General features: G+C 37.7%; 1 protein-coding gene across 1 annotated transcript; it reads right to left on the bottom strand.

The window, feature by feature from the left end:
• Positions 1-536: 536 nt before the first annotated feature.
• Positions 537-13,265, bottom strand: zgc:114123 (uncharacterized protein LOC569174 homolog). The gene is made up of 16 exons (XM_051879415.1): positions 12,832-13,265; positions 11,380-11,411; positions 11,105-11,284; positions 10,831-10,956; positions 10,632-10,691; positions 8,945-9,112; positions 8,726-8,806; positions 6,359-6,476; positions 6,037-6,113; positions 5,628-5,673; positions 5,178-5,254; positions 4,047-4,166; positions 2,380-2,447; positions 2,280-2,307; positions 2,072-2,196; positions 537-908 (listed from the first exon to the last, which is right to left on the bottom strand). Exons 1-16 carry the CDS (start codon positions 13,088-13,090, stop codon positions 740-742), a joined length of 1,734 nt encoding a protein of 577 aa, XP_051735375.1. The 5' UTR covers positions 13,091-13,265; the 3' UTR covers positions 537-739.
• Between the last annotated feature and the right edge of the window lie 11,092 nt (positions 13,266-24,357).

The raw sequence follows: 24,357 nt of genomic DNA, 5'->3' as shown, positions 1-24,357 counted from the left end.
CAGATTTACACCAAATTTGGGACGCATCATCTCAAGACCCTCATGACAAGACGTCCCAGACTTGAAAACTGAGTCAAATGATATTCTGAGGACAAACAATTCACATCACATTTTGCCTATAGGGGGTGCTACAACTGAAAAACGCTCATAACTCCTGAAACATATGTTCAATAAATTTGTAAATCAGTACGAGTCATCTTTGAGGCAATTGTGGCAAACAAATTAACATAATGAACCCACAATGACATACAGAATGCTCTAGACCATCACTATATAGTGCAGAATAAGTGGTTCTCTCATATAAATTGCTAGAACAACCAAATGTATGGGAGACTACATAGTGTACAGTTCCTTAGTGTATATGTTTGTCAAATTGTACACAAAAAAAAACCCACTGGAATAAAAAGTTTGAAATTTCATTTAGCTAGTATTTGTTTTATTCCACTGCGAAACATCCATGTGGGTTTTCTCCTTTGATATTTCTATACACCGCATTGAAGACCATTCATCATTTGTGCGCCACATGCATACAAACATTTTTGTAAAAATGTTCAGTACATTTATTTAATTTTTGTTCACAATGTAAAACCTTAAAACTTGCAAAATGGTGAAAAACAGAAACTTGCCAAACGAATATGGTGCAACACTGTGAACAGCCCAACAACAAAAACACAAACACCGCTGATATACAAATAAAGGAACACATAAAAATGGAGAGAGTGATGAAAAGGGAGGGTGGTCATATCTCCTGAGAGTCTTTGATGGGACAGCTGGACAGAACAGAGTCACACGCCTCTAATAAATCCTTCTGGCAGCTCACACAGATGTCCTGACTGTACCAGTCACGCATAGCCCGAGTGTGAACAGATGTCTTGTCATTCCCGCACGACACTAGAACTAGAGGAATCCTGTGGCACAGAGACGACAAACATTACACAGAGTAGACTAGACCATCCATCACGTACAATTGTTATAGAAATTGATGGAAACACTCAGGCAGCACCAATCTGTGCATATCATTCTGCAAGTAATGAAATCGGATTTATTCAAGATTGTTGTCAAATGTCCAGTATTCCAATATTGATGGCCATATTAATAGAGAAAAACTGGAAGATATATTTGCCTCTGCAGACCTCCATGACATCTGGCTGAACTCATGAGATGAACGACAACATGCTTTTGAGGCATTACAGTATTTTACACATTGATGTTGTGAAGGAGAATGTGGATGCAGCTAGAGCAGTAGTTCTCAACCTTTTTGACTTGAAGGCACCACAATGTCCAACAATATTCAAAGGCTAGGAATTTTCTCTGGTATTTCTGCTGTAATCATAAAGCTTCTTATTTTTAAACATTATTAACATCTCTTTTAGTTTCAGAAAAAGATAAAACAGTAAGTGTGCCAACTATAAACATCTGGGGTGCAAGTCAGAGGACGGATGCAGTGCTGTGATAAGGGAAAGTAGAAACAAGTTGAGACAGCGCACAAGTACCGCATTGAGTTCTTTTTCAAAGCTTTTTGTGCTTAATAGTGTTCTGTCCTTTTTCTCATTCATGCATGTTTCTTTATCACACTAATGCGTCAATTTTTAAGCAGTAGCTACTTCACTGCGCAAATATATTCACATAACATGATATAGTTTTTGTTTCGTCACCAAGAAAGCTGCAGCACTTGAGTGGGAAGTTTGCCTGCAGGGAGTGAAAGCAGAGCACTGCAATTCTACACACAACAAATGGCCATCTCACACACATGCGCAAAACTGTCGCATGCGTGCCACTGTGGTAAATTTATTCATCGCACAGATTGTTTTGTTTTTGTAGGATGTGCAGTATATATGTCGCACTATATAGCCCTGCAAAGTTTTTTAAAAAAATTACGTTTTACAAAAAAAGATTTTAGTTTTTCCTACTTCAAAATTACATTTTATTTAATGCATCACTTGCCATTTCTTTGTAATCATTTGTGAAATTTACTAACAATTTCTGAGTGAAAATTGTTTCTACACCATATTTTTTCAGGGTATGGTGCAAAAACTTTGTGTACTTAGTGCAACAGATATTGTCTACTTACCAGGCTGAATTCCAGGACCAGCGTTCATTCCAGAAATTTCTCTGGCTTTGCTCACCATCCTTCATCACAATTTGCTTGAAGAAGCTCAGTGGAAGGTTCACGCAGCGCTTGGAGGGCAGACGCATCTGTTACAGAGAACACTTGCAAATGAATGGCCAGACGCCACTAATGGCATCCAAACATTCAATACATCAGAGCATCAGCTTACCTCTATACAACAACCAGGACACACAGCCCTGTGAACACAGCAGAAAGTGTCACAAGACAGGTTTCATCATGAGCAGATTGAGAGAAATGAGCGATCTTACCTCCGACACAGAGAGCAGATGTTATGCCACGTGAAATAAAGGCTTCTCATTGCACAGCATGAACATACCTAAGAACAACAGACTTTTAGGCCATGTTCAGACTGGCAGCAAAATGTGATTTTTTTTTTTTGCATATCAAGATTTTATCCAGGTGGGTTTTTGAAAGTCTGAGCAGTGAAAAGAAAAAAGAAAAAAAACTGGAGGTGGTTTGAAATAAGATTCCAATCAGAGGCCAGAGCTGTTGAGCTTGGTAAAGCCTCAGTTTCCTTCTAATCTCAAACCACTTCTCCTCTTAAGCCTGGGATACACTGCACGATTTTAGCAATCCTGTAAGATCATTACTTTATCACACTGCGACATGGATCTAATAAACTTGGGTACGACATGCATGTAGACTGCACGATGATGACGACACCTATTGACTCATAGGCTACGATGCAAGTTTCTATAGAAGACTAAAACACGACATAGGACCACCGATTAAGAAATTGCCACAATTGTTTCACGATGGCAATATTTCGTCTGGGACAGCCAAAAATCGTGCAGTGTATCCCGGGCTTTAATCTCAAATTGTCTGTGCTGACTCAAGGATATGATCCACTCTGTGTTCTCATGTCTCTGGACTGGAGCAGACAGTGTCACGTGAACCGCACACACAAACGTGAAATCAGACTTCATTCGCCTCAATGGAAAGTATATTTACACTGTCTTAATCGTTCCCCATCCCCTATAGTGCACTATATATGTGCCATTCACCATGTAGAAAATAGTAAATGTATGAACTAGTGACCGATTTTTGCCACAGCTTCAGTGTCTATTTATAATGTAGGGGGTAGGATGCTTTAGATCAGGGGTGGCGAACTTTGTTCCTGGAGAGCCAGTCCTGCAGAGTTTTGCTTCAACTCTAATCAATCACACCTGAACAAGCTAATCAAGGTCTGAAGGGTTACCAGAAAACAGGCAGGTGAATTTTTAATCAAGGCTAAAGCTGAACTCTGCTGGAGTATGGCTCTCCAGGACCACACCAGCTTTTGATTCTAGAGAGCATTTGATTGGACAGAAAATCTGATGAAAAGCTGAAGTGCAGCATGATGTCATCAAAATCATTGATCCATACTGGCAGAAGTGAGAGACTAAGTTTTGAACACTTATATCTTCTAAATATGAATTTTGTCATTGTTTTGGAACAAACAAACAAACAAACAGAAACAAACAAAACTTCAATTGTGATTTCATGGGGACTTCAATGCGGAAATAACATCAAAATCAGTGAGGGAAAGTATTCAAATGGTGTGTCCAAAGATTTCGGCCATGACTACATCACAACATATAACAGTCTCCTCTGTTGCTGAGTTTTTCTTGTGCAACAGAGGAGTTCTGCACTGCGACTCAACAGGGCACTCATTTTTCCTAAGTTACTGTTTTGAAAGCCTTGTCACAGAGGCTACATAAATATGCCCATTTTGTTACCAAAGCAACCCATGCAGATAGGTGTGTTATGTCTGGACAAACAAATCTTAATTGATCACTTGCAATTAGTATGGACAGTCTGCCTGAAAAGATCTGATTTGAGAAAAAAAAAAAAAAAAAAATCTGATTTGCCTGCAGTCTGAACATAGACATTTTAGGCAACAACATTTTTTAGATCCCGAATCAGGAATTCTCACCCGCCAGTCCTGGTATCTCTTACACGACATATTCTTCTGATCTTCTTTTTCTTCAGAACTGTGCATTTTCATGACGTCAACGATCGTTGTGAGAACAGACCCCTTGTTACTGCTCTTAACCTTGGACAAGAAAGGTTCAAAAGTACAGAGGTGGAAGAAGGGAAAAAAAAAAAAAAGTACTTCACTATGTAATTTTGGGGGGGAATCTGTCCTTGAGTTATGTTAAAACCAGATACTTTTACTCTGTAACATTTAAAAAGGTTAAAAAAAATTCTCATTACAATTTCATGTAAACTTAGAAGTACATAATATATATTTTTGTTTCCATTTGCAAAAAGAGCAAAAGAAAAGCTTCACAATAGTGTTTTCACAAACTTCAAAAATAGGAAAAAATAGAAAGCAAATAGAAAGCGGCATTCAGAAGAGAAAAAGATGTCATTTTTACTGTCACTTCCATAGCCAGAAGTAAACTGGTTTTTTTGTAATTTGACGCAAAGGTAATATAATGCTAAGTAAAATGTACATACATTTTTAAAAAAAAGAAAAGAAAATATAACAAACTTTGCAGGATTTACGAACGCGTCATCATAGTCTGTGGAAAGGGTCTATAGAAGTAGAACTTAGAATCTGTGTCCTAGTGTTTTAAAGTCAGAACACTGAGAAAAATGGTGCTTTTTGACAGGTTTAAAACGTTTTTGAATCAAATTAAAAAATGAGAAAATCTCTACCGCCTCCTGTTTTTTTAAAAGTAAATTTAAGAAACCTTAGAAAAGGGTTTAATTTTTGAACTTGCAAATACTTAAGTACAATTAAATGAGGATAATTTTTGCTTTCACTGAAGTCCGTTTTTGGGTAGGTACTTTTAATTTAATAAAAGTTTTGCCATATTATCTGTACTTAAAGTCAAGTACAATTTCTTAGTACTTTACACCCCAGCAACAGTATAAAAATTACAATGAGAACCTGGAAAAAAAATAAAATAAATAAATTAAAAAAAAAATACATATGTGAGAGATTTTGTTGATATAAAAATTGCAAAAAGTAAGAAGACAGCAGTCTTCATTTCATGTAACTTAATGTGCACTAAGTAAATGTTTTAAGTGTAGTTTCTTTGATCATAAGGTGACGTACCACTTTGAAGAGATCCCTGTTGCAAGCAAAAGATCTGGTCCGGCGCTTTCCTGAGCAGACTCTGATGTCTAGGGGGACTGAATGACATGACAACCACAGCCTTTTAAGAAACAATAACTGTAATATAATTTTATTTATTATTGTAATAATGGGTGTATGTATATATATATATATATATATATATATATATATATATATATATATATATATATATATATATATATATATATATATATATATATATATATATATATATATATATATATATATATATATATATATATATTAATGGGTTAAGTGTACTTAATTCTCATTAAAATGGCAGTGCAATTTTTTTTATAATTTCTTTTGTTGTAATTTACATTTTATTTTATTTGTAGGTCAAATGTGACGGACACGATCTTATCAGGTTTCACTCACTGCAGGAAAAAAAAAAATTCAAGATCTCACCTGTAAAGCTGGTGTCTTGCACAGGATTTCCTGAACCAAGAATTTCCTGCACAAAACATTTTACATGACTATAAAACTACAAAGCTTTTGCATTTGTGCAAGTGGTGCTAGATATATGAAGAGGACCAACCTTGATCTCACAGGAAAACAAATGTTACGAGGTGGCGATTTCATATGAATTCGTACAACGTAAATCTTACAACAAAAAAAAAAAAAAATAAAAAAAAAAAAAAAAATAACATGAAGATCCTCCTCTAACCCCACCCCTAAACATACCCATCACTGGTGCATGAGCAGATTGTATGAAAACACACAAATGAGATTATACAAATTCATATGAATTAGCCACCAATTCACCAAAATGTAAAATAGTTACGAAATGCTATGAGACTGTTGAGAGGACTCGTACATCCGAAGGTATCCTGTCTTGAGTTGACTTCACAAAAGAGGCATCTTTAGTCTCTTCATTAATGGGTGAGCCATCTGCTGCTTAAGGAATCAAAATTGTCAGTGGTTTACAAATTCAGAGAAAAAAAAAAAAAAAAAAAAAGACCTCAATGCGGTACTCGAGCACTGACTCAAGCCTTGTTTTCACTTTTTCCTATCACCCCAGATGTTTATAGAGGTTTAATTTTTTTTTTTTTTTTCCCACAAAAAAAAAGTCATTCAATTGCAAAAATAAATGTGCAATTTGTAAACAAAGTTGTAAATGAAAGGACAGAGTTGTGTACATTGGTCTCTGTTGTGTGCCAGGCGTTTCCAGTGGTTCATAGAGCGAATCTCCTCCATAAGCAGCTCATGTAGACTGCTCTGCTCTTTGGGCTTCAGTCCCATCTTACGCTCGGAGGCCTGAGGAAGAGGAAAGCAAAACCTGTTCGCTGAGGAATCCGATGTTGTAAAAGTAAATGTCCAGCTATAAATTAAAATGGCAATCCACAGGGACTGGATTAGATGGTGAAAAGAGTCAGGTGGTTAGATGGAAAAGGATTGGTGACATCAGCCAAAAAGTTAAAACTGTTTTGGGAGATGCAAGTTTTGACATGTTGATGAAAAATTATGATTTTTTTTTTTTTTCCTTTTCTTTTTTTCATTTCTAGGAAAAATGTGCATTAATGAATTATGCACAATACATTTTGCCACACAGGGTCAGTTTGAAGTTAAAGGTAGGGCAGGCAATTTTTTTCATAAACACTTTGTTATACTGGGTGAAACTTTCTTCACATCCTGATAGCAATCAATAATAGATGTGGTCTAAATATTAAAACATGTACATATATTATCTGTGGAAATCTCAATGCAAAAAAAAAAAAAAAGAAAAAAAAAAAAATATATATATATATATATACACAAAAAATTTGCAAAAAAAAAAAGTTCATCCAATCATTGCATTTGGTCCAGCTTATGTATTTCATTACCTCACCTACGCACCTGTTCGCGCAGATTTCACACGTCATCAGCGCGATACGTAAGGCTATGCGGGGTAGACAGACGGTCATTAAGTGCCAAAAACAAAAACATCAGCCCCCTTTTAGGCCCTGTTTACACATGGTAAGATGCTACTAGGTCCATTGGATCACAAGTGGACGACGCTAAATACAGGTGTAAATGAGGACTAAAATATTTTGAGCTTGTCCACTTTTGACCACTTCAAAAACGTATTAGACCGGATTGCTTTCGTAGTGTAGATGCTCATGTGGTCAAATGCATTCGAACAGCCACAAAAAGACCAGCTATTCTCTGCCTACTGACCTAACGTGTAAACATTATGGGAAGCGCGCTAGCCAGACGGGATTTAAACTTTGTCGGCTGAAGACCCAAGTTTGGTTTGTAAATGAAAAACATACCAAACAATGTTCTCTCACCATTCCTGATTTCGAACACACACTCACAATGTTCGGCGTGGTCTTGCGGCTGTCAGAGCAGAAACGAAAGCTGATGCTCTCCGTGTTTTTCCGTCATCTCGGGCGCGTTCATATGTAAAATTGCCCAAGCTTATTTTGTTCATTAGACTGAAAGATCTGAAAAAGCCAATAGATTTACCCGCCCATATACCCTCCCCTCAAAGAAATCAGGACAGAACTGGTTGAAAGTGAACAAAAGAGACAGATTAAAACATCAGGTGTAAATGGGAATGTGTCTAGCTCATCTATTTGTGATCCAGTTGACCAAAATGCATCTCAATGTAACACATGTAGGCTAGTAAGAGCTGTGCATGTAAACCTCCCTCCCCTGATCTCAAGAGGCGCTCTAGCAACTGACGCTAGAGACTGCGGTCTTTAGCCTCCTTGTTAGAACGCCTGACTCCCATGCGGACGGGCCCGGGTTCGCGTTCCGCTTAGAGCAGGTGGTTTGAAATGAACGGGCGGGCTACATTAATACCATGTGTAAACAGGGTCTTACAGTTCCTCCTGAACCAAAACAACAAGCTTACGCTGCGTTCACGCCATCAACGTCAAAATTAATCTGCAGCAGTCAGGTGGTACAAGTCGTGACGCATTCAGAATCTGCTGTGTGCGTTGAACTGCGTTCATGTGTTTTGAAGGAGGCGTGGCTTTGGAGATGCCCCGAAGGGAGGCTAGGATCTTGTGCTTTTAAAGCTATCTTGCGATTGCAAGCCTCTCTGAAATTGCTTACCCTACCTTTAAGACTTAAATTTTGTTAGAACATGGCTTGATACTAACAGGCTAAATGATGAAAGTCGCATGAACAAAAAGGAAAACTGGTCTAATCCCATCTGCTTGTTGGAGAAAGTGAAAAACGGCAGCATAAACTGATGGCAATATCTATGGACTTTTAAGGCAATCAGCTAACCTAGCTAGTTCTTTTTATTGTTGGCATTTTGTTCAATTTTAATATCTAAATTTTACTGAGAAGAAAAATAAACGTTTAGATATCAATCTGCATATGAGACGGACATCGGTTATGCTCATCTTTGCTCGCCTTTTTGAAGGTATCTTGAGTAAAACAGCTTTATATTTAAATGAAGCACATACAAAAGACCAGATCCAGAAGTGATGCAAACCGTTTTACAGAATACAGAAGTTTGTTGCACATAATGCATAGTGTCCTCATACAAGCTGTAAACAAATTCTTCTAACCGGTCGTAATTTCGGCCGTGAGCGGATGAATTCTAGAAGAGTCTGGTGAGGGTCTGGCTTTCTCTGGCCGTCTTCAACATCCTACGAATACAAGGACGTACATTTAGACAAGAGGCGTACATCCAACCAATGATTTCAAAGTCATTCAAGCAGAATATACTGACAAAAGAATAAAAAAGAAACATTCTAAAATGAACAAAAGACAGACTGAGCACAAACCTGAACTTTCCGTAGTGTGTATCGTCTGCACTGGATGTCCCGCAGAAGCTGGTTGAATGGAGGGGTCTCAGCAGGCAGTGGGCATTTAGTTAAAGTCACTCTCTTCGCTAACGGCCGCAACTCTACACCTTCGCTCAACTCATCCACTAGATCCTTCCACGTGGACACCTGCAGTATAGAAACAAGAAACAGGACTCTCTATGACCCTTCTACCATGAAAGGTGACTAGAAATGTCTAGTGCTACATTTCCCAATGCTTTTGCTTTAATATATACATCATAGTATATATATCTTATAATTAGGGCTGTCAAGCAATTAAAGTTATTAAATCTAATTAATTACACAATGTGGCGATCTAATTAATCACAAATTAATTGCACATCAAATTTGGCTAAGAAATTACCCCAAAAGATCTTAAGTCATTGTGTTAAATGTGAAAAGCATTAAAGACATTACAAAAAGTAGCTTTAGAAAGAAATATTATAATATATATATATATTATATATTTCACTAAACAGAATTTATTACACAAACTTTTGGCTTCAACAGCCATGATTATTATTAATACGGAAATATGAATAAAAAAAAATAATAATGAAATGATACTCTAAATAAACTAAAACTGCCAGTAGATGGTAGTAAATTTCTAAATAAGTCATTGAGTCATTCATTCATTCATTCGATTCGTTCAAACGACCTCTCTTTATGAATGGGCCATTGAATCATTGGTTCACCCGATTGATTCGCTCAAAGCGCGGATTCATTCAGAAACGAAGCACAGTTGTGTGTTGGTCGGAGACGCACAACAGTTCTGCTCTGGCTTTACAGGTAATATTTTCGTTGGCAAAACTGAGTAAGAGCAGACAAGAGTGTGTCTAATATATGACACGATATTAACTTATTTATTGAACGTGTATAAAATCAATTTCATATTTGCACTCGTGGTATTCGGGACAAACAGCACTCGTGAGATATTGCACTCGTTACTCGTGTGTTATTGCTTAACTATATCACGAAATAAAACAGGCAAAAACTCATACAGGGGCATTTTTGCCCTGATATCTTGAATTTTAGGGTCATTTTAACTGCGTTCTATAGGATTCATAACATAAGTTGTTGCCCTGCGTCATGTTCATCCGTCACCAATCAACTGTATGAAATGCAAGATGAACTACGTAGGTTTGGGGCGGGGCGGGTGCGTTAAATGCGTTAATAATATTAACGTGTTTTATTTTTTTCCCTATAATTAAATTAACATGTTAAATTGACAGCCCTACTGATAATACATGTATAAAATATTAATTATTAGTACATTTTATTAAAATACACTAAATAAAATATAAAGAAAATAAAAGAAAGAACAGTTGTGAGTATTTGTTGTAGTGAGTTTAATTTAAACAAATTCTTAATTCTTGGGAGCGAATAGTTAATTCATAGCCACTAATACACACACGCATATTATATATATATATATATATATATATATATATATATATATATATATATATATATATATATATATATATATATATATATATATATATATATATGTCCACATATCATGTACTGAGCTCCAAGAATCACCCAGGAATAAAAGTAAATGCAGTAAAAGTGAAATTGATTATGAAAACTGACAGGCACCATGACATCTTTGTCAGTGAGATTTGACAAATGCTGTGCTGCTTACCCAGTTTGTGGTCACTCGGGCAACTAGTTGGGTCTCTGATTCAAACAGTTTCTGCAGACTCTGTTGAGTGTAAAATTGAGAATAATGAGATAAATGTTACTTCTAAAAACACAATCAGCAGGTTTAAAAAAAAAAAAAAAAAAAAAAAAAAGAAAGCACAGGTGTAACAGTCCTAAAGTCAACACTCAAATTCTCTCACCTCCCGGGACTGTTGAACAATCTGCAGATACTGACACAACTCAACGGTGTGAGAGAACAGACTGGAACACACGTTCTTGTAATGCTTAACAGCCTGGCTCGGATCGTACAGGCGTTCCTTACAAACCTACCAGAAACACAGTCGACACACATCCTAACTTGCAGCACTCATGCTTTTACAAATTCAGACCAAAAGCATATTCGGCTTCTGCGACTGCTCCCGATTCAGTGAATGCAGTAGATGGATGATTCTGAAGGAGTGATGATGTCAGCACCTGGATGACATCAGAGATGGTGCAGATGGGTTGGCAGGAGTGTTCGGCGCTGAGGCTGAGGTTCACTTTGGTCATCTGACAAACCAGGATCTCTAAGGTCTCACTCAACTCACGCTCCACCTGTGTCTCCAGACCCCAGTCCAGACTCAAGTACACAAGACGGCCCACAAACTCAACGGCCTATAGAGACGTCGACATCTCTCAATGGCACATACATGAATGAAAGACATTGTTTTTTGATTATGCACCAAACTGAAGATAAACTCATCACCTACCTGTTCCTCTGTCTCTATCACAAATGAATTACCTACAGACAGAGATGTTAAAAAAAAAAAAAAAAAGTTTTATTGCATTGTCAGTTTTGCCTGCTTCACCTACTACGGTCCAATTTTTTAATCTAAATAATAATTTGGCAACACTTCAGTATAGGGAACACGTATTCACTATTAACTACAACTTTTGCCTCAATTAACTCCTAATTTACTGCTTATTAATAGTAAGGTCATTTTGTAGCGTTTAAATTTAGGTATTGGGTAAGATTAAGGGATGTAGAATATGGTCATGCAGAATAAGTCATTAATATGTGCTTTATAAAGTATTAATAAACAGCCAATATACTAGTAATATGCAAGCTAATAAACAAGTAGTTAAAAGTGAGAATTGGGCCCTATATATATATGCGCTAAAACAAAATTCTTTGGGGCAAGAAAATGCACCAAAATGAACATTATTTAAACAGTGTTTATTTTAAAGACACGGCAAAGCGTGTCAAGATCTAAATATTTATTTATTTAGGACGTGATTTAAAAAAAAAAAAAAAAAAAAAAAAAAAAAAAAACACACCCATATGCCAACAAATTACTTACTAAATCCATCACTTCAATTTCTTGTAATGACCGTTATGTAAATCTGGTAAATTTTGAATTATATCACTGCAGGGATATAAACAAATACCCTTCCAAGGAACAACTAATATAATTGCTTTCACAAAGATATCAGTGCTGGTTAGATTACTAGCAAATTGTAGACAGTTACTGATTACAAATTACATTACCTAAAATGTGTAATCTAGATTTTACTAACTACAATTTTCATGTATTGTGAATTCTTTTTGATTACTTTTAGATTACTTTTTGATTACTTTTAGATTACTTTTAACCTACCCCATTTATCACCTAGATTTAAATAGGATTACTGTGTGTACCATATTGATGTATTAAAAAAAAACAAAGAGAAAGAAAATATTTTCCTTTTTTAATCAACAACATGAAATGCATTAAGCAAGTTGATGAAAAGCTATTGATTACTTTAATCATAAAAATATAAAGTTAAAACGAATAAAAACAAAAAATATAAAATAATACAATTACAAATAATTTACTGCCATTGTGTGAATATGCAATCATGTAATCCATAAAAAGTAACTAATCTGATTATGAGCATTTACAAATTTACATTTTTGGAATCTTATTACGTAACCCAGATTATATGCAGTCACTACCCAGCACTGAAAGACATTAATAATTTCTGCTTTTAGACTCTCTGAATGTGGCTTGTCCCATTCTAAATCCATTACGGTGTTTTGTTTGCAATGGACAACAACATGTTACAGCTAGTGCGCTTAACTTAATGAATCCACAACATTTCTTAAAATATAAACGTCAAAACACAAGTTTGTTGTTAAAATGTTAAACCTAACTGCATATTTTCAGCCCCAGTGTTCTTACCAGCATCACTGTTAATCGGCTGCAGAGAGACGCTGCCGTCCCTGGAGAACAAAACGCCATCTGCGGCTGAAGACACGACAGTTTTCCATGTCTCCTGACTGGATTGATGTGAGAGTAAAGAGCAGAGCTGATAGCACAGAGCCCACGCCTGCTCTTCACTCACAGGATGATCCTGAATCTGAAGCATCTCACCCAGAGACATCTGATCATATGAACACATCTGACCTGTGTTTATGTCATATAACGACAACTCCATCATCTCCTCTGAAACGTGAATTTCAGCTTAACAAACACTACAAGTATTTAAAACGTTGCTTGAATAACAAAAGATTACTTCCACAATGATAAAAGCTATAAATCCTTCCTTCCTTTACGTGTGCTTCACAATTCTTCTCTATAATGACCGTAATTAACTGCACCTGAGAACTGAGTCACTTTGATAAACGCTGTCGAACTTCTCCAGTCTAGCGTGGAGAACTGCGATTCATTTGTAGTGAATCGATTCGTTCAGACTGTTAAACAACCGGTTCAAAATGCAGATTCGAGCGAAACAGTGAATGCCCACTTTTGCAGCCTCATTTCCACAGAGATGAATCACAACATTAAGCAGAGGTGTAAAGTACTTGAGTTAATGTAATTAGTTACTGTACTTAAGTATCTTTTTGGCTACTTTGTAGTTGTACTGAGTATCAAAGATATTGGCAACTTTTACTCTCTACTTGACTACATTTTTGAGCAAGTAAATGTACTTTTTACTCCACTACATTTGTGATGAGTAATGCAATTACAAATTACATTTTTCATGGCAGCTAACTTTTTCTGCAGCAGTTTGTTTCTGATATAAAGAAGTGATATCGCCATCTAAGGGCATTGAAGGTACTATATCTTGTGCATTTTGCCTTTACTCACCCAAAACTTGTCAACAAGGATAATTTATGTGAATGTGAGTGCATTAGCTGGTAAATGCTGATCGCAGATGTTTTATTTATTAGATGAGGAAATGACTGCAGCTAGTGATGAGGCTCAAACCAGCACATACAGTAGACTTCGACTATTTAATTTTACTTAACATTGTTTTATTTATCCGCTATATTGACAAGATCAATTTGAAGGATATTGGTTTACTTATGGCCTTTCTGTGCACTTAAGCTCAACTGAGACTTGAGAGCTTGTAGACGTTTAAAAGGTTGTTGTGTCGACCTTGATTTATTGCAACATTGAGGTGTTCAGTTTTATTTTGATTTTAGAAAATAAACTTGATTTCTCATCTTACAAATCAATTGTTTGTTATTTTCACTGTCATGTCTCTCAGAACTAGTGCATCTCTGAGCCTACATTCAGCATGAGTAAAATACTTAAGTACTGTTAAAATCAGATACTTTAAGACTTTTACTCAAGTCATATTGGAATTGGTTACTTGTAACTTGTAGTGGAGTCATTTTCAATGTAAGGTATTAGTACTTTTACTCAAGTATGGTTTTCAGGTACTCTTTACACCTCTGACATTAAGATACAAGTCTGTGTACTTCGTCTACATGCAATCTCTCTGGTGTCATTGAAATGTTTGGTTTTATAATAAAAAGGTAATTTGCTCTTCCTCTGAAAAGACAATTTGTTGTTTCGCTATTTATTGCTAATAGCTACTTACATCGAAACCTGAATACCGTACCATACTATCATACTCTTACTATTTCTGACATAAAATTACATTCTTGTTGTATATATACACACTAGTGTACTTACGTATTTCAGAGGTCTATAATTTGATGTCACTGATGTTTTTTTTTTTTGTTTTTTTTTTCAGAAAAATGTTGTGGTTTTGACATCTACCAGCAGGGGCTAATAACCCAGCCAAGCCTTGACGTTTAATTTTTGTGGTGAAATACAGTGGGGATCGAAAGTTTGGGCACCCCAGGTAAAAATTTGTATTAATGTGCATAAAGAAGCCAAGAAAAGATGGAAAAATCTCAAAAAGGCATCAAATTACAGATTAGACATTCTTATAATATGTCAAAAAGTTAGATTTTATTTCCATCATTTACACTTTCAAAATAACAGAAAACAAAAAAAAAAAAATGGCATCTGCAAAAGTTTGGGCACCCTGCAGAGTTAATACCTTGTACTGCCCCCTTTGGCAAGTATCACAGCTTGTAAACGCTTTTTGTAGCCAGCCAAGAGTCTTTCAATTCTTGTTTGAAGTATCTTTGCCCATTCTTCCTTACAAAAGTCTTCCAGTTCTTTGAGATTTCTGGGCTGTCTGTCACGCACTGCTCTTTTAAGGTCTATCCATAGATTTTCAATTATGTTGAGGTCAGGAGATTGTGAAGGCCATGGCAAAACCTTCAGTTTACACCTCTTGATGTAATCCACTGTGGATTTTGAGGTGTGTTTAGGATCATTGTCCATTTGTAGAAGCCATCCTCTCTTTAACTTCAGCTTTTTCACAGATGGCATCAAGTTAGCGTCCAAAATTTGCTGAAATTTTATTGAATCCATTTTTCCTTCTACTCGTGAAATGTTCCCTGTGCCACTGGCTGCAATACAACCCCAAAGCATGATTGATCCACCCCCATGCTTAACAGTTGGACAGAGGTTCATTAAATTCTGTGCCCTTTCTTCTCCAAACGTACCTTTGCTCATTCCGGCCAAAAAGTTCTATTTTAACCTCATCGGTCCACAGAACTTGTTTCCAAAATGCATCAGGCTTGTCTATATGTTCATTTGCAAACTTCAAACACTGATTTTTGTGGTGAGGACGTAGAAGAGGTTTTCTTCTGATGACTCTTCCATGAAGACCATATTTGTACAAGTATCTCTTTATAGTGGAGTAGTGTACCACAACTCCAGTGTCTGCCAGATCTTTCTGGAGGGATCGTGCAGTCAAACGTGGGTTTTGACTTGCTTTTCTCACAATCCTGCGAGCTGTTCTGTCTGATATTTTTCTTGGTCTTCCAGATCTTGCTTTAACTTCCACTGTTCCTGATGACTGCCATTTCTTAATTACTGAAAACGCTTTGCTATCTTCTTATAGCCTTCTCCTGCTTTGTGAGTGTCAACTATTTTCAGTTTCAGTTTTCTAGACAACTGCTTAGAAGAACCCATGGTGCTGATTGTTGGGGCAAGGTCAGATGAGTCTGGGCATTTAAAACCTTTGAGACTGACATCACCTGGTCTTTCCAGACGATGATTCAACAATCCATGACACTGTCAGGTCTCAGCTTTCCAAAGGGGGCGGCGCATGCTATAAACTCTGCAGGGTGCCCAAACTTTTGCAGACGCCATTTTTTTTTTTGTTTTCTGTTATTTTGAAAGTGTAAATGATGGAAATAAAATCTAACTTTTTTTTTGACATATTATAAGAATGTCTAATCTGTAATTTGATGCCTTTTGGAGATTTTTCCATCTTTTCTTGGCTTCTTTATGCACATTAATACAAATTTTTACCTGGGTGCCCAAACTTTCGATCCCCACTGTACATATTCAACTTCCATTTCCTGTGTGATGAATGAATCAGAACCATTATGTTTGCATCTATTTCTGACTACTATTTGATTAGACTGTGTTAGAATAAAAACATACATGAACTGCTTTTTGGAAGTCACAGACTGAAAGACATTCGCTGAATGAACCATGCACATAATGTGGGTATATCAATGACACAAATAATCAGTACATACTGCACAGTATGCATGTTAGCATTCAATTTTGAATTTTTACAGTCTTGTCTTTAATTCTGTTAATTTAAGATGGCTGATATTTAGTTCTAGTCTAAATTACAAAACGTTAAAATAAAACATGGTACTTCTGTATTAAAAACATCACAATTTGAGAGGGACCTATTTGCATGTTTTAGTCATGAGCTGACGACAAAAAAAAAAAAAGTAGTCAGATGTACACTTGTAAAAATAGTTTAATGCATGTGATCTGGGGGCTAAATGGGTGAACATGGGTGCTGACAGTTTTGAAATGCAGTTAATTCATGATATACGTCATGGTGGGGAATTAAAAATTCTGATTCTGTCACATTATTATATTGTGATACTACAGACATGAATCTATTCTTAGTCTGCATCACACGATTAATCTAGAATTTATCAATATTAATAATAATAAAAAAAGTCACACCAAAACAAAGACATACAAACACATCATACACAATTCTAAACATCATCTCAATCTAGTAGCCAGAGACAAAATACAGTATCATGATTAAAAAAGAAAGAAAGAAACAACTTTCTGTACATGGTTATCTTGCTCAGAACAAGGAAAAACAGCAGATAAAACAAGTTCAGAGAACAAAAAAATAATGTACAATTCACAGGTTTTCATGATTACTTTGACTTCCTTCGTTTTGCCTGGGTGGGACTGGCTCCAGTGTTTGATTCTTGAAAGACAGGGGAAAGAAAAGGTAGATTAGACATTTCAATCAGCCAACCAGCATTTGTAGTAAACTGTCTTGTGATATACAGTGGATTTTCTCTGCTTTGAACAGATCCCAGCTGAAACATCTTGTGCAAGACATACCATTAAAGGGATAGTTCACCCAAAAATGAAAATGATAGCATAATTTTCTCACCCTCAAGCCATCCTACGTGTATATGTATATGAGTTATTTTAAAAAATATCCTGGCTCTTCCAAGCTTTATAATAGGAGTGAATGGTACCAGAGATTTAGCCCCAAAAAAGTGCATCCATCCATAACAGTAATCCACTTCAGGGGGTTAATAAAGGCCTCCTGAAGCAAAGCGATGGGTTTTTGTCAGAAAAATATCAATATTAATAACTTTATAAACTATAATCACTGGCTTCCGGCAACAGCCATAGGCAAGTCGAGTTCCGGCGGAAGAGTGACCTCTGACCCGACACATGACGTAGGATGTAGGAGTAGCGTAAGCTTAGGTTAGAGAAGACGCCTCTCGCGGTTCAATCAAACAGGGCTGTGCAACAAACTCAAGCTCCTCTTCTCTTATTTTGAAATCCTCCAACATTTCTCTTTAAAAATTCTCATTTTAGACTAATAATTCATGATTGGCGTTTTGTTTTGCTCTATCCTCTGCGCTTCTGCGTTTATCAATACGTCATGCGTCGGGTCAGAGGTCACTCTTCTGCCGGAACTAGACTCGCGTACGACCGTTACCGGAAACCAGTGATTATAGTTTATAAAGTTATATTTTTATTTTATAAAGTTTTATTTTTCTCACAAAAACGCACCGCTTAAGAAGGTATTTATTAACCCCCTGGAGCCGTATAAATTACTTTTATGATGGATGGATGTGCTTTTTGGAGCTTCAAAAACTCCCATTACAAAGCTGGGAAGAGCCAGTATATTATTTAATATAACTCAGATTGTGTTTGGCTGAAAGAAGAAAGTCATATACACCTAGGATGCTTGGGGGTGAGGAAATTATGGGATATTTTTCATTTTTGGGTGAACTATCCCTTTAAAACAATACAGAAAGGAACATCCATTATTGGAGCAATTTAATCTATTACTATCAATTATCAAATTATATTATTATTTTTTACACTTATAGTTTCTATATACATATATATTTTGCAACGCTTTTATATAAAAGAATCATGTACTTGCAGTAGGGCTTGCATAGACTAGTCGGGTAGTCGACTGCTTCAACCAATAGTTGGCGTTGTTGGGAGCCATCGAGTACTCGAGCGCACAATAACCATACCGCATTCTTCACAACGTGATTGTTTTTCTTAACACAAACCCCCGAGCCATGACCGCGACCAAAGAGTATGTGGCAGGAGAACGATGACAGAGAATATGAAGTGGTTGAGTGAAGATCTAAGTGGTGTGAGTACAGATCTGTTATTGTTGTTACTGACTAATGTTGTATAATACCCCTAAGCTAACTTTTAAAACTAATTTTATCAATGTATGCAAATATTGTTCGACGTCAAATGACGTGAATTAGGGCTGGACGATTATGGCCTAAAATCAAAACCTCGATAAATTGAACATTTTACCTCGATTACGTTTAATGAACGATTATTTTGTGTGTTTTTTTTTTTTTTTGCCCTCATAGTTCACTGACAAGGTTTGTACTGTACTTGACTATTAAAGGTGGGATATTTTTTCCTATTGAAAGAGTGATCTGACATCATAGCTCGCTTTCAGCAGTTATTTTATCTATGGTTCGTAACATTTCTTACAGATTTCTGCTCGTTGTAAATCAGATAAAGATAAACTAGTACAGTACCAGTACGTAATGAGAGCGATTGCGTGTGAATTAGTCATTCCGTCTCTCTATTAATTGTGAAGCTGCGGATTGTAAATAGTTCCTTCAAAAGTAGAAAAACATATGCTATAATGAGTTTTGAGTTTCTAAGCTACTTTAGTGATAAATCACAGGACAGCGCTGACAACTAGTTTCTGCTCCTCTCTGTGCACGCGATCTTCACGTTTTGCGCAGTTACTATTTGTATGAGTGTTCGTGCCACAGTGCAGCTGCGCGAGCACGGTAGCTTGATATAATACACATCCGATCGTCTAAAATCGCTTGAATGTCCAAACTGGCAAACCTTAAAACGCATACAACTGACAAAGTTTAGTGAAGACGCAAGGCTCACCGCTCGCGCGCCGTCGTGTGTTGACTCGGCGTTCACCTCCGTGTTGCTTTCATGCCACTGACTGGAGGGGGCAGAGTCACGTGGCTACACACGCAGATGTTTTTAAGGGGGAAGTATTAACAGGATTAAAAAAACGAAATAACCAACATGAAAATTACGTCGTTAAGAGGTTCTGAATTTCGGTTTCGATGACTTTTCGATTAATCACCCAGCCCTAACGCGGATGTTAAGGTTATAATGTTGAGTCAGTTTACAACGTGTTATTTTACCTGTTAAATACAAAATGAAACCTGTTATTTTAATATATTTTTTTACAATACTTGTAAGAGACTTGTTGACACAAACCACTATTTTTATAATGTTTTTTTTTTTTTTTTTTTTTTTTTAAATGGTAACAAACCACAAGCACTCAAGTAACTCGGGTATTGTTTTGACAAGTAACCGACTAGGAGAAATGAGTAGTTGTGGCAACCCCTAACTTGCAGAGCAAATATTTGTGCCTGGTTTCCATTTAGTTGACTAGAATGCAACCTGTACCTTTTCCTATGTTAGATGAGGCTGACCCTGGCCTAGCAGCTCTTTTTCTCTGCCCATTGTCGGATGCTTCCTCCTCAGGCTCCTTGTCTGTTCGTGAGCTTCGTCGACTAGGACCTTTTGCTTTCTCAGTGGTGGCCCTTGTATCCCTGGAGAAGGAAGAAGGGCAATGGGGTCAAGAAATTAATCGAAACGTTCACAGAGTACGGTAAGTTTGCAGTCATACAGTCAGTTTGTATGCTATATATACACTCTAGTTTTCTTTGGGTTTGGAAATCAACTGTTCTCAATGGTCTTAACACTGAAGAATATTACCACATCTGTCCTCTATACAACTGAGGAATTCATACTTGCTGTTTTTCCTCATCTACCACAGATAACGTCCGTCCTGTTCATGACCATATTTACTGAAATGGCCACGCTGCCCCGTGCAGGGAATCTACAGGTCTGGTATATACATACCTTGGGGCTAAGTTGACGGGCGTCTTTCTTTTCTTTGCCCATCTGTTATAGAAGTGGAAAAACAGCGGTAAACTGCTTTGATGCTGAACAACATTTTTTCTCTTTTCCCATATTTGAGTAAAGATCAAGGAAAAAGAATGATTTCATGAATCATTCCATGATTATTAGTGTCATGAGGTGAGCTCATTCAGATTAACCAATAAAATTACTCTTTTTGATTGAAACACTGAATCAACAAAAGGATAAAGCATAATAATTTTAAAATTCAGGTAAAAAATAATTACAAAAAAAAAAAAAAAAAAATGGTACAATGAAAATAAAAAGACATTGCAAGAGGTCAGACAGATTTCACACATGATGCTGAACATGTTTATACCGTATTGATGAAGTAACAGAATTACATATTGCCTTACCCTTGTTCTGCTGCAGTGGTAACCCCTTGTCCTGTGAATAATGACAACTGAAATTAGTTGTGTGTCAAACACTGATTGTGAATTGTATTTTCTATTTGTCAACTTCAGGCTACATTCCTGGGAGTAGGTCTGAGTCAAGCTGGTACAAAGCTGAGCAAAAAGAGTTGGTTCAGACCACAAGAGAGATAATTTTGGTCGAGGACTGGATCCAGTCTTGATTACATAATCTTTAATTAGATTAGCATACGCTAAAGCCCAAAGTATACTTCAGTTTTTATGTGTATGCTAGATTATGTATACACTGCACGCGACGGAAATCATCAGCCTAGTACGCGCACCCAATTTTTTCTAACTGCACGTACTCTGTAAGCTCACACGTGCACTTCTGGAGAGAAATAGCGCAGACACTGGACAAAGATAAAACTTTTTAGTGTGCATGTGTTGAGTGTCTGTGTTCGCACACACTATCAGATGGAGTGTACTTTGAAAGACTATTGGTGCGTTCAAGTCCTCCTGGGAAGTTCGTATTTACGAGGTGGGGCTTAAAGAAAATCCCAAGCTTCAGACTCATATTTATGACATTGTGGCAGTATTAATGTGCATTCAGCTCGTAAATATGATTTTTCCTACATGACTTGAACGCACCATGTGCATTCAGCCATATACATACGCTAATCGTATGCTTAAAAACCGAAGTATACTTTAGGCTTAAGGTAGTTCACATATTACTGCCATTTACCTGACTTTTATTTGCATGGGTAAAAATAGTTTTTATTAAAAAAAAAAAAAAAAAAAAAAGTGTTTACCAGCTTGGTCACATGAAGCTTGGTCTTCTTGTGCAGCTTCAGGATGAGCTGTATAGTTTACGTTAAATAGAATAAAGAACAACTAAGAATTAAAAAAATCATTCATGTTTGACTAGACAACTAATGAATTTACCTTCATTAACGTCAAGCAGTTACCTGAGATGCTAGAAGCATCAACAATTGCTTCTTTTGTTTCAGCGGGGTCAGGTACACTGGCCTCCACCAGTGAAGAAGGCTGATGTTCCCCAGAGAGTTGTGGGGATGTTGCTGTGGAGGAGCCAGAAGTTGTAGTGGAAGGTCCTGGAGCAGCAGCAGCAGATGCAGCAACTGAAATTGCAGGCGAACTAGAGGGTGGCGAAGAATTAGCAACAGGACTAGACAGGTGAAGCATTCCAGAGGTAGAGGTTGGGGGTGGCATATTAGATGTTGGTGTAGAAGTAAGGACTGGAGAAAGAGAGGGCACAGGTTCAGGAGAAGACACTTTTGAAGGAAGTGGAGACTGCTGAGCTATTTGAGCAGCTGGAACAGTCACTGGAGCAGAAGGCTGGAGTGCAGATACCGTTTCAGATGTAACCACACAAGAAGCATGAGTTGTGGCAACATCTGCAGTTTTTCCTATCTGAGTGACAGGGGTTCGCTCTTTTTTATCACTGTCACTGCTTGAAGAGATGGTGAGTATAGTATTTTTGCTTACAACAGTCTGGACTGAACTGCTTTTGGCTAACATTGTTGTTGAAGACAGGGGACTTCTGCGGGCAACAGCTGTAGCCCCTGGGCTAGAGCAAGCAGGTGGAGAGGCTAAATGCTGTTGAAAGGGTGAGGACACACCAGAATGTAAGGATGACTGCCCAACAGGACTAGGTTTTGAGCCACTAGCATCAGAGACACTCTCCTGTTTTGGAACTCCAGGAGTTGGCTGTTGAGATGGTGGTACTACACTAACAGGGGAAGCCTGGCTTGCAGGTACTTGAACTTGAAGCTGCCCAATGACAGTGCGGCTCTGCTGAGTAGTTGTTGGCGCTGGTGCAGAGGGTGATGTAGTTGACACTGAGGTAGGAGTAAGATGGATTTTGGCAGAGACTATGGGACCAACCATTGTGACAGGCTGAGACATGACATTTGTACTTGATGGTACAGACGTAGCTTGAAATATTGAATACACAGGTCCTGTGATGAACTGTGGACGTGTTTGAGTAGGATTTTGTTGACGAACATCTGGAGATCTTATGTTTTTATTGGGAACTGCCAGTACCTTGGAAACGATAGCTGGAGGAACTACAGAAGCAGTGTTGGTAGCAGAGCTAATGGGATTGGAGGTTACAAAGACTGTGATCTGGTTTTGTGGAGTTGCTGCTGATGAGATGGGCCTTTGCAAAACTGTTTGAGATGCGTTTGAGATGGGTATTAGATTGTGATTCGAACTTACTGAAGGGTTGGGAATTGAAGTGAGGCTTAACAGCACAGCTTGGTTTGAACTAACACTTGATACAGCACTGACAGACTGCAGGTTTGCACTGCTACTGGAAACAAAATTTGGACTTGATACTGAAGCAGATTTAGGTTTTTGATCAGTTTCACTTGTAGACAAAGAGGTGCCAATATTTGTGCTCTGTGAGACAACAGGATTGGATTGGTTCTCCTGAGCTAGTGGCGCATGAGGGCTCAATTTCTGCACATGGTCTCCACCCACTTGAGGAATATTTTGAGATTTCATTGACAAAGATGGGGTACCTGTATTGTCCAGTAGTTGATTCAGAGATGTTGGAGCATCTCTAAATGCTGGTGATGCAGCAGAGCCAAGGTCATGTTGTGGTGTTGTCCGAGGTTGTTGTTTATCTTCAGCACGCTGTTCAATCAAATTGTTAGGGTCTTGCCGTTTGGGTTCCTGAGATGGCACCCGAGGGCTTGCCATTTTAGGTGCAGACTGCTCTCTTAACTGAGCTGGCTGATGCTGCTCTGGTTGTGTAGCCAGTACATGGCCATCTCTAACTGTATCAGCACTGCCAGGTAGGGTTTGCACAGAATTTAAACTCTGTTGTGATTCTCCAGTTCCTGCTGATGGAAAAGATGCAGAGGTAGCTGGGAGCACTGAGTTGGGACTAACCATAATGTTCTGTGGACTAACCATGATTTGCTGCTGATGTGGAGGTGATGTCAGTGAAGTTTTGGCACCCTTCTGTCTTCCTGGGCTTGGAGTGGCAGCTTTTTTATTTGAAGCAGGGCTGGATCGTCGACTATTACTGGGACTAGCCCTTTTAGCTTGCCCAACACCAGTCTGTTTGTCTTGTTTTCCTCCTGAGCTTACTATGCCACCACCTGATGGATAAGACTGTGGGCCATTATTGTTGCCACTAGTATTATTGTTGACAGGAAGAGTTGCTAAGCTTGGTGGAGCCTGGCCAATTGCTTTAAGGGTGGTTGGGTTAAGACCTTGCTGATCAAAGCCTCGATTAAGGTTTGGCTGCCGCGGTGGCAGTGGAATGTTAATTTTTGGAGGGAAAAGACCAGCAATAGAGGCATTCAGTCTCTCAGGGGACAGATTTATTTCAGAGGGTTCAGTACTAGGTGGACGGTTGGTTGGAGTTAAAGGGTGGTGATATGGTCGGGGACTGGCTCGGTTAGGGGTTTTAGGGCGGGAACTTTGGGAAGTTGCAGGAGCACTGGGAAAGTGAATATTATGTGAGCCAGCCATTGCTGCCACTTGCTGAGACTGCTGTTGGGGA

The sequence above is a fragment of the Ctenopharyngodon idella genome, chromosome 22 (genome assembly GCF_019924925.1).
Source record: "Ctenopharyngodon idella isolate HZGC_01 chromosome 22, HZGC01, whole genome shotgun sequence".
Classification (NCBI taxonomy): Eukaryota; Metazoa; Chordata; class Actinopteri; order Cypriniformes; family Xenocyprididae; genus Ctenopharyngodon; species Ctenopharyngodon idella.
This window is presented reverse-complemented; position numbering and strand designations above follow the sequence as displayed.

Bases quoted from the DNA above. Each gene is read 5' to 3' on its own strand.
- zgc:114123 (XM_051879415.1), bottom strand. From the start codon at position 13,090: ATGATGGAGTTGTCGTTATATGACATAAACACAGGTCAGATGTGTTCA. The intron at 11,412-12,831 runs GTAAGAACACTG...CTCTGTCTGTAG, and splicing joins GCCGATTAACAGTGATGCTG to GTAATTCATTTGTGATAGAG. The intron at 2,197-2,279 runs GTAAGCTGATGC...TCTCTGTAACAG, and splicing joins GTCCTGGTTGTTGTATAGAG to ATGCGTCTGCCCTCCAAGCG.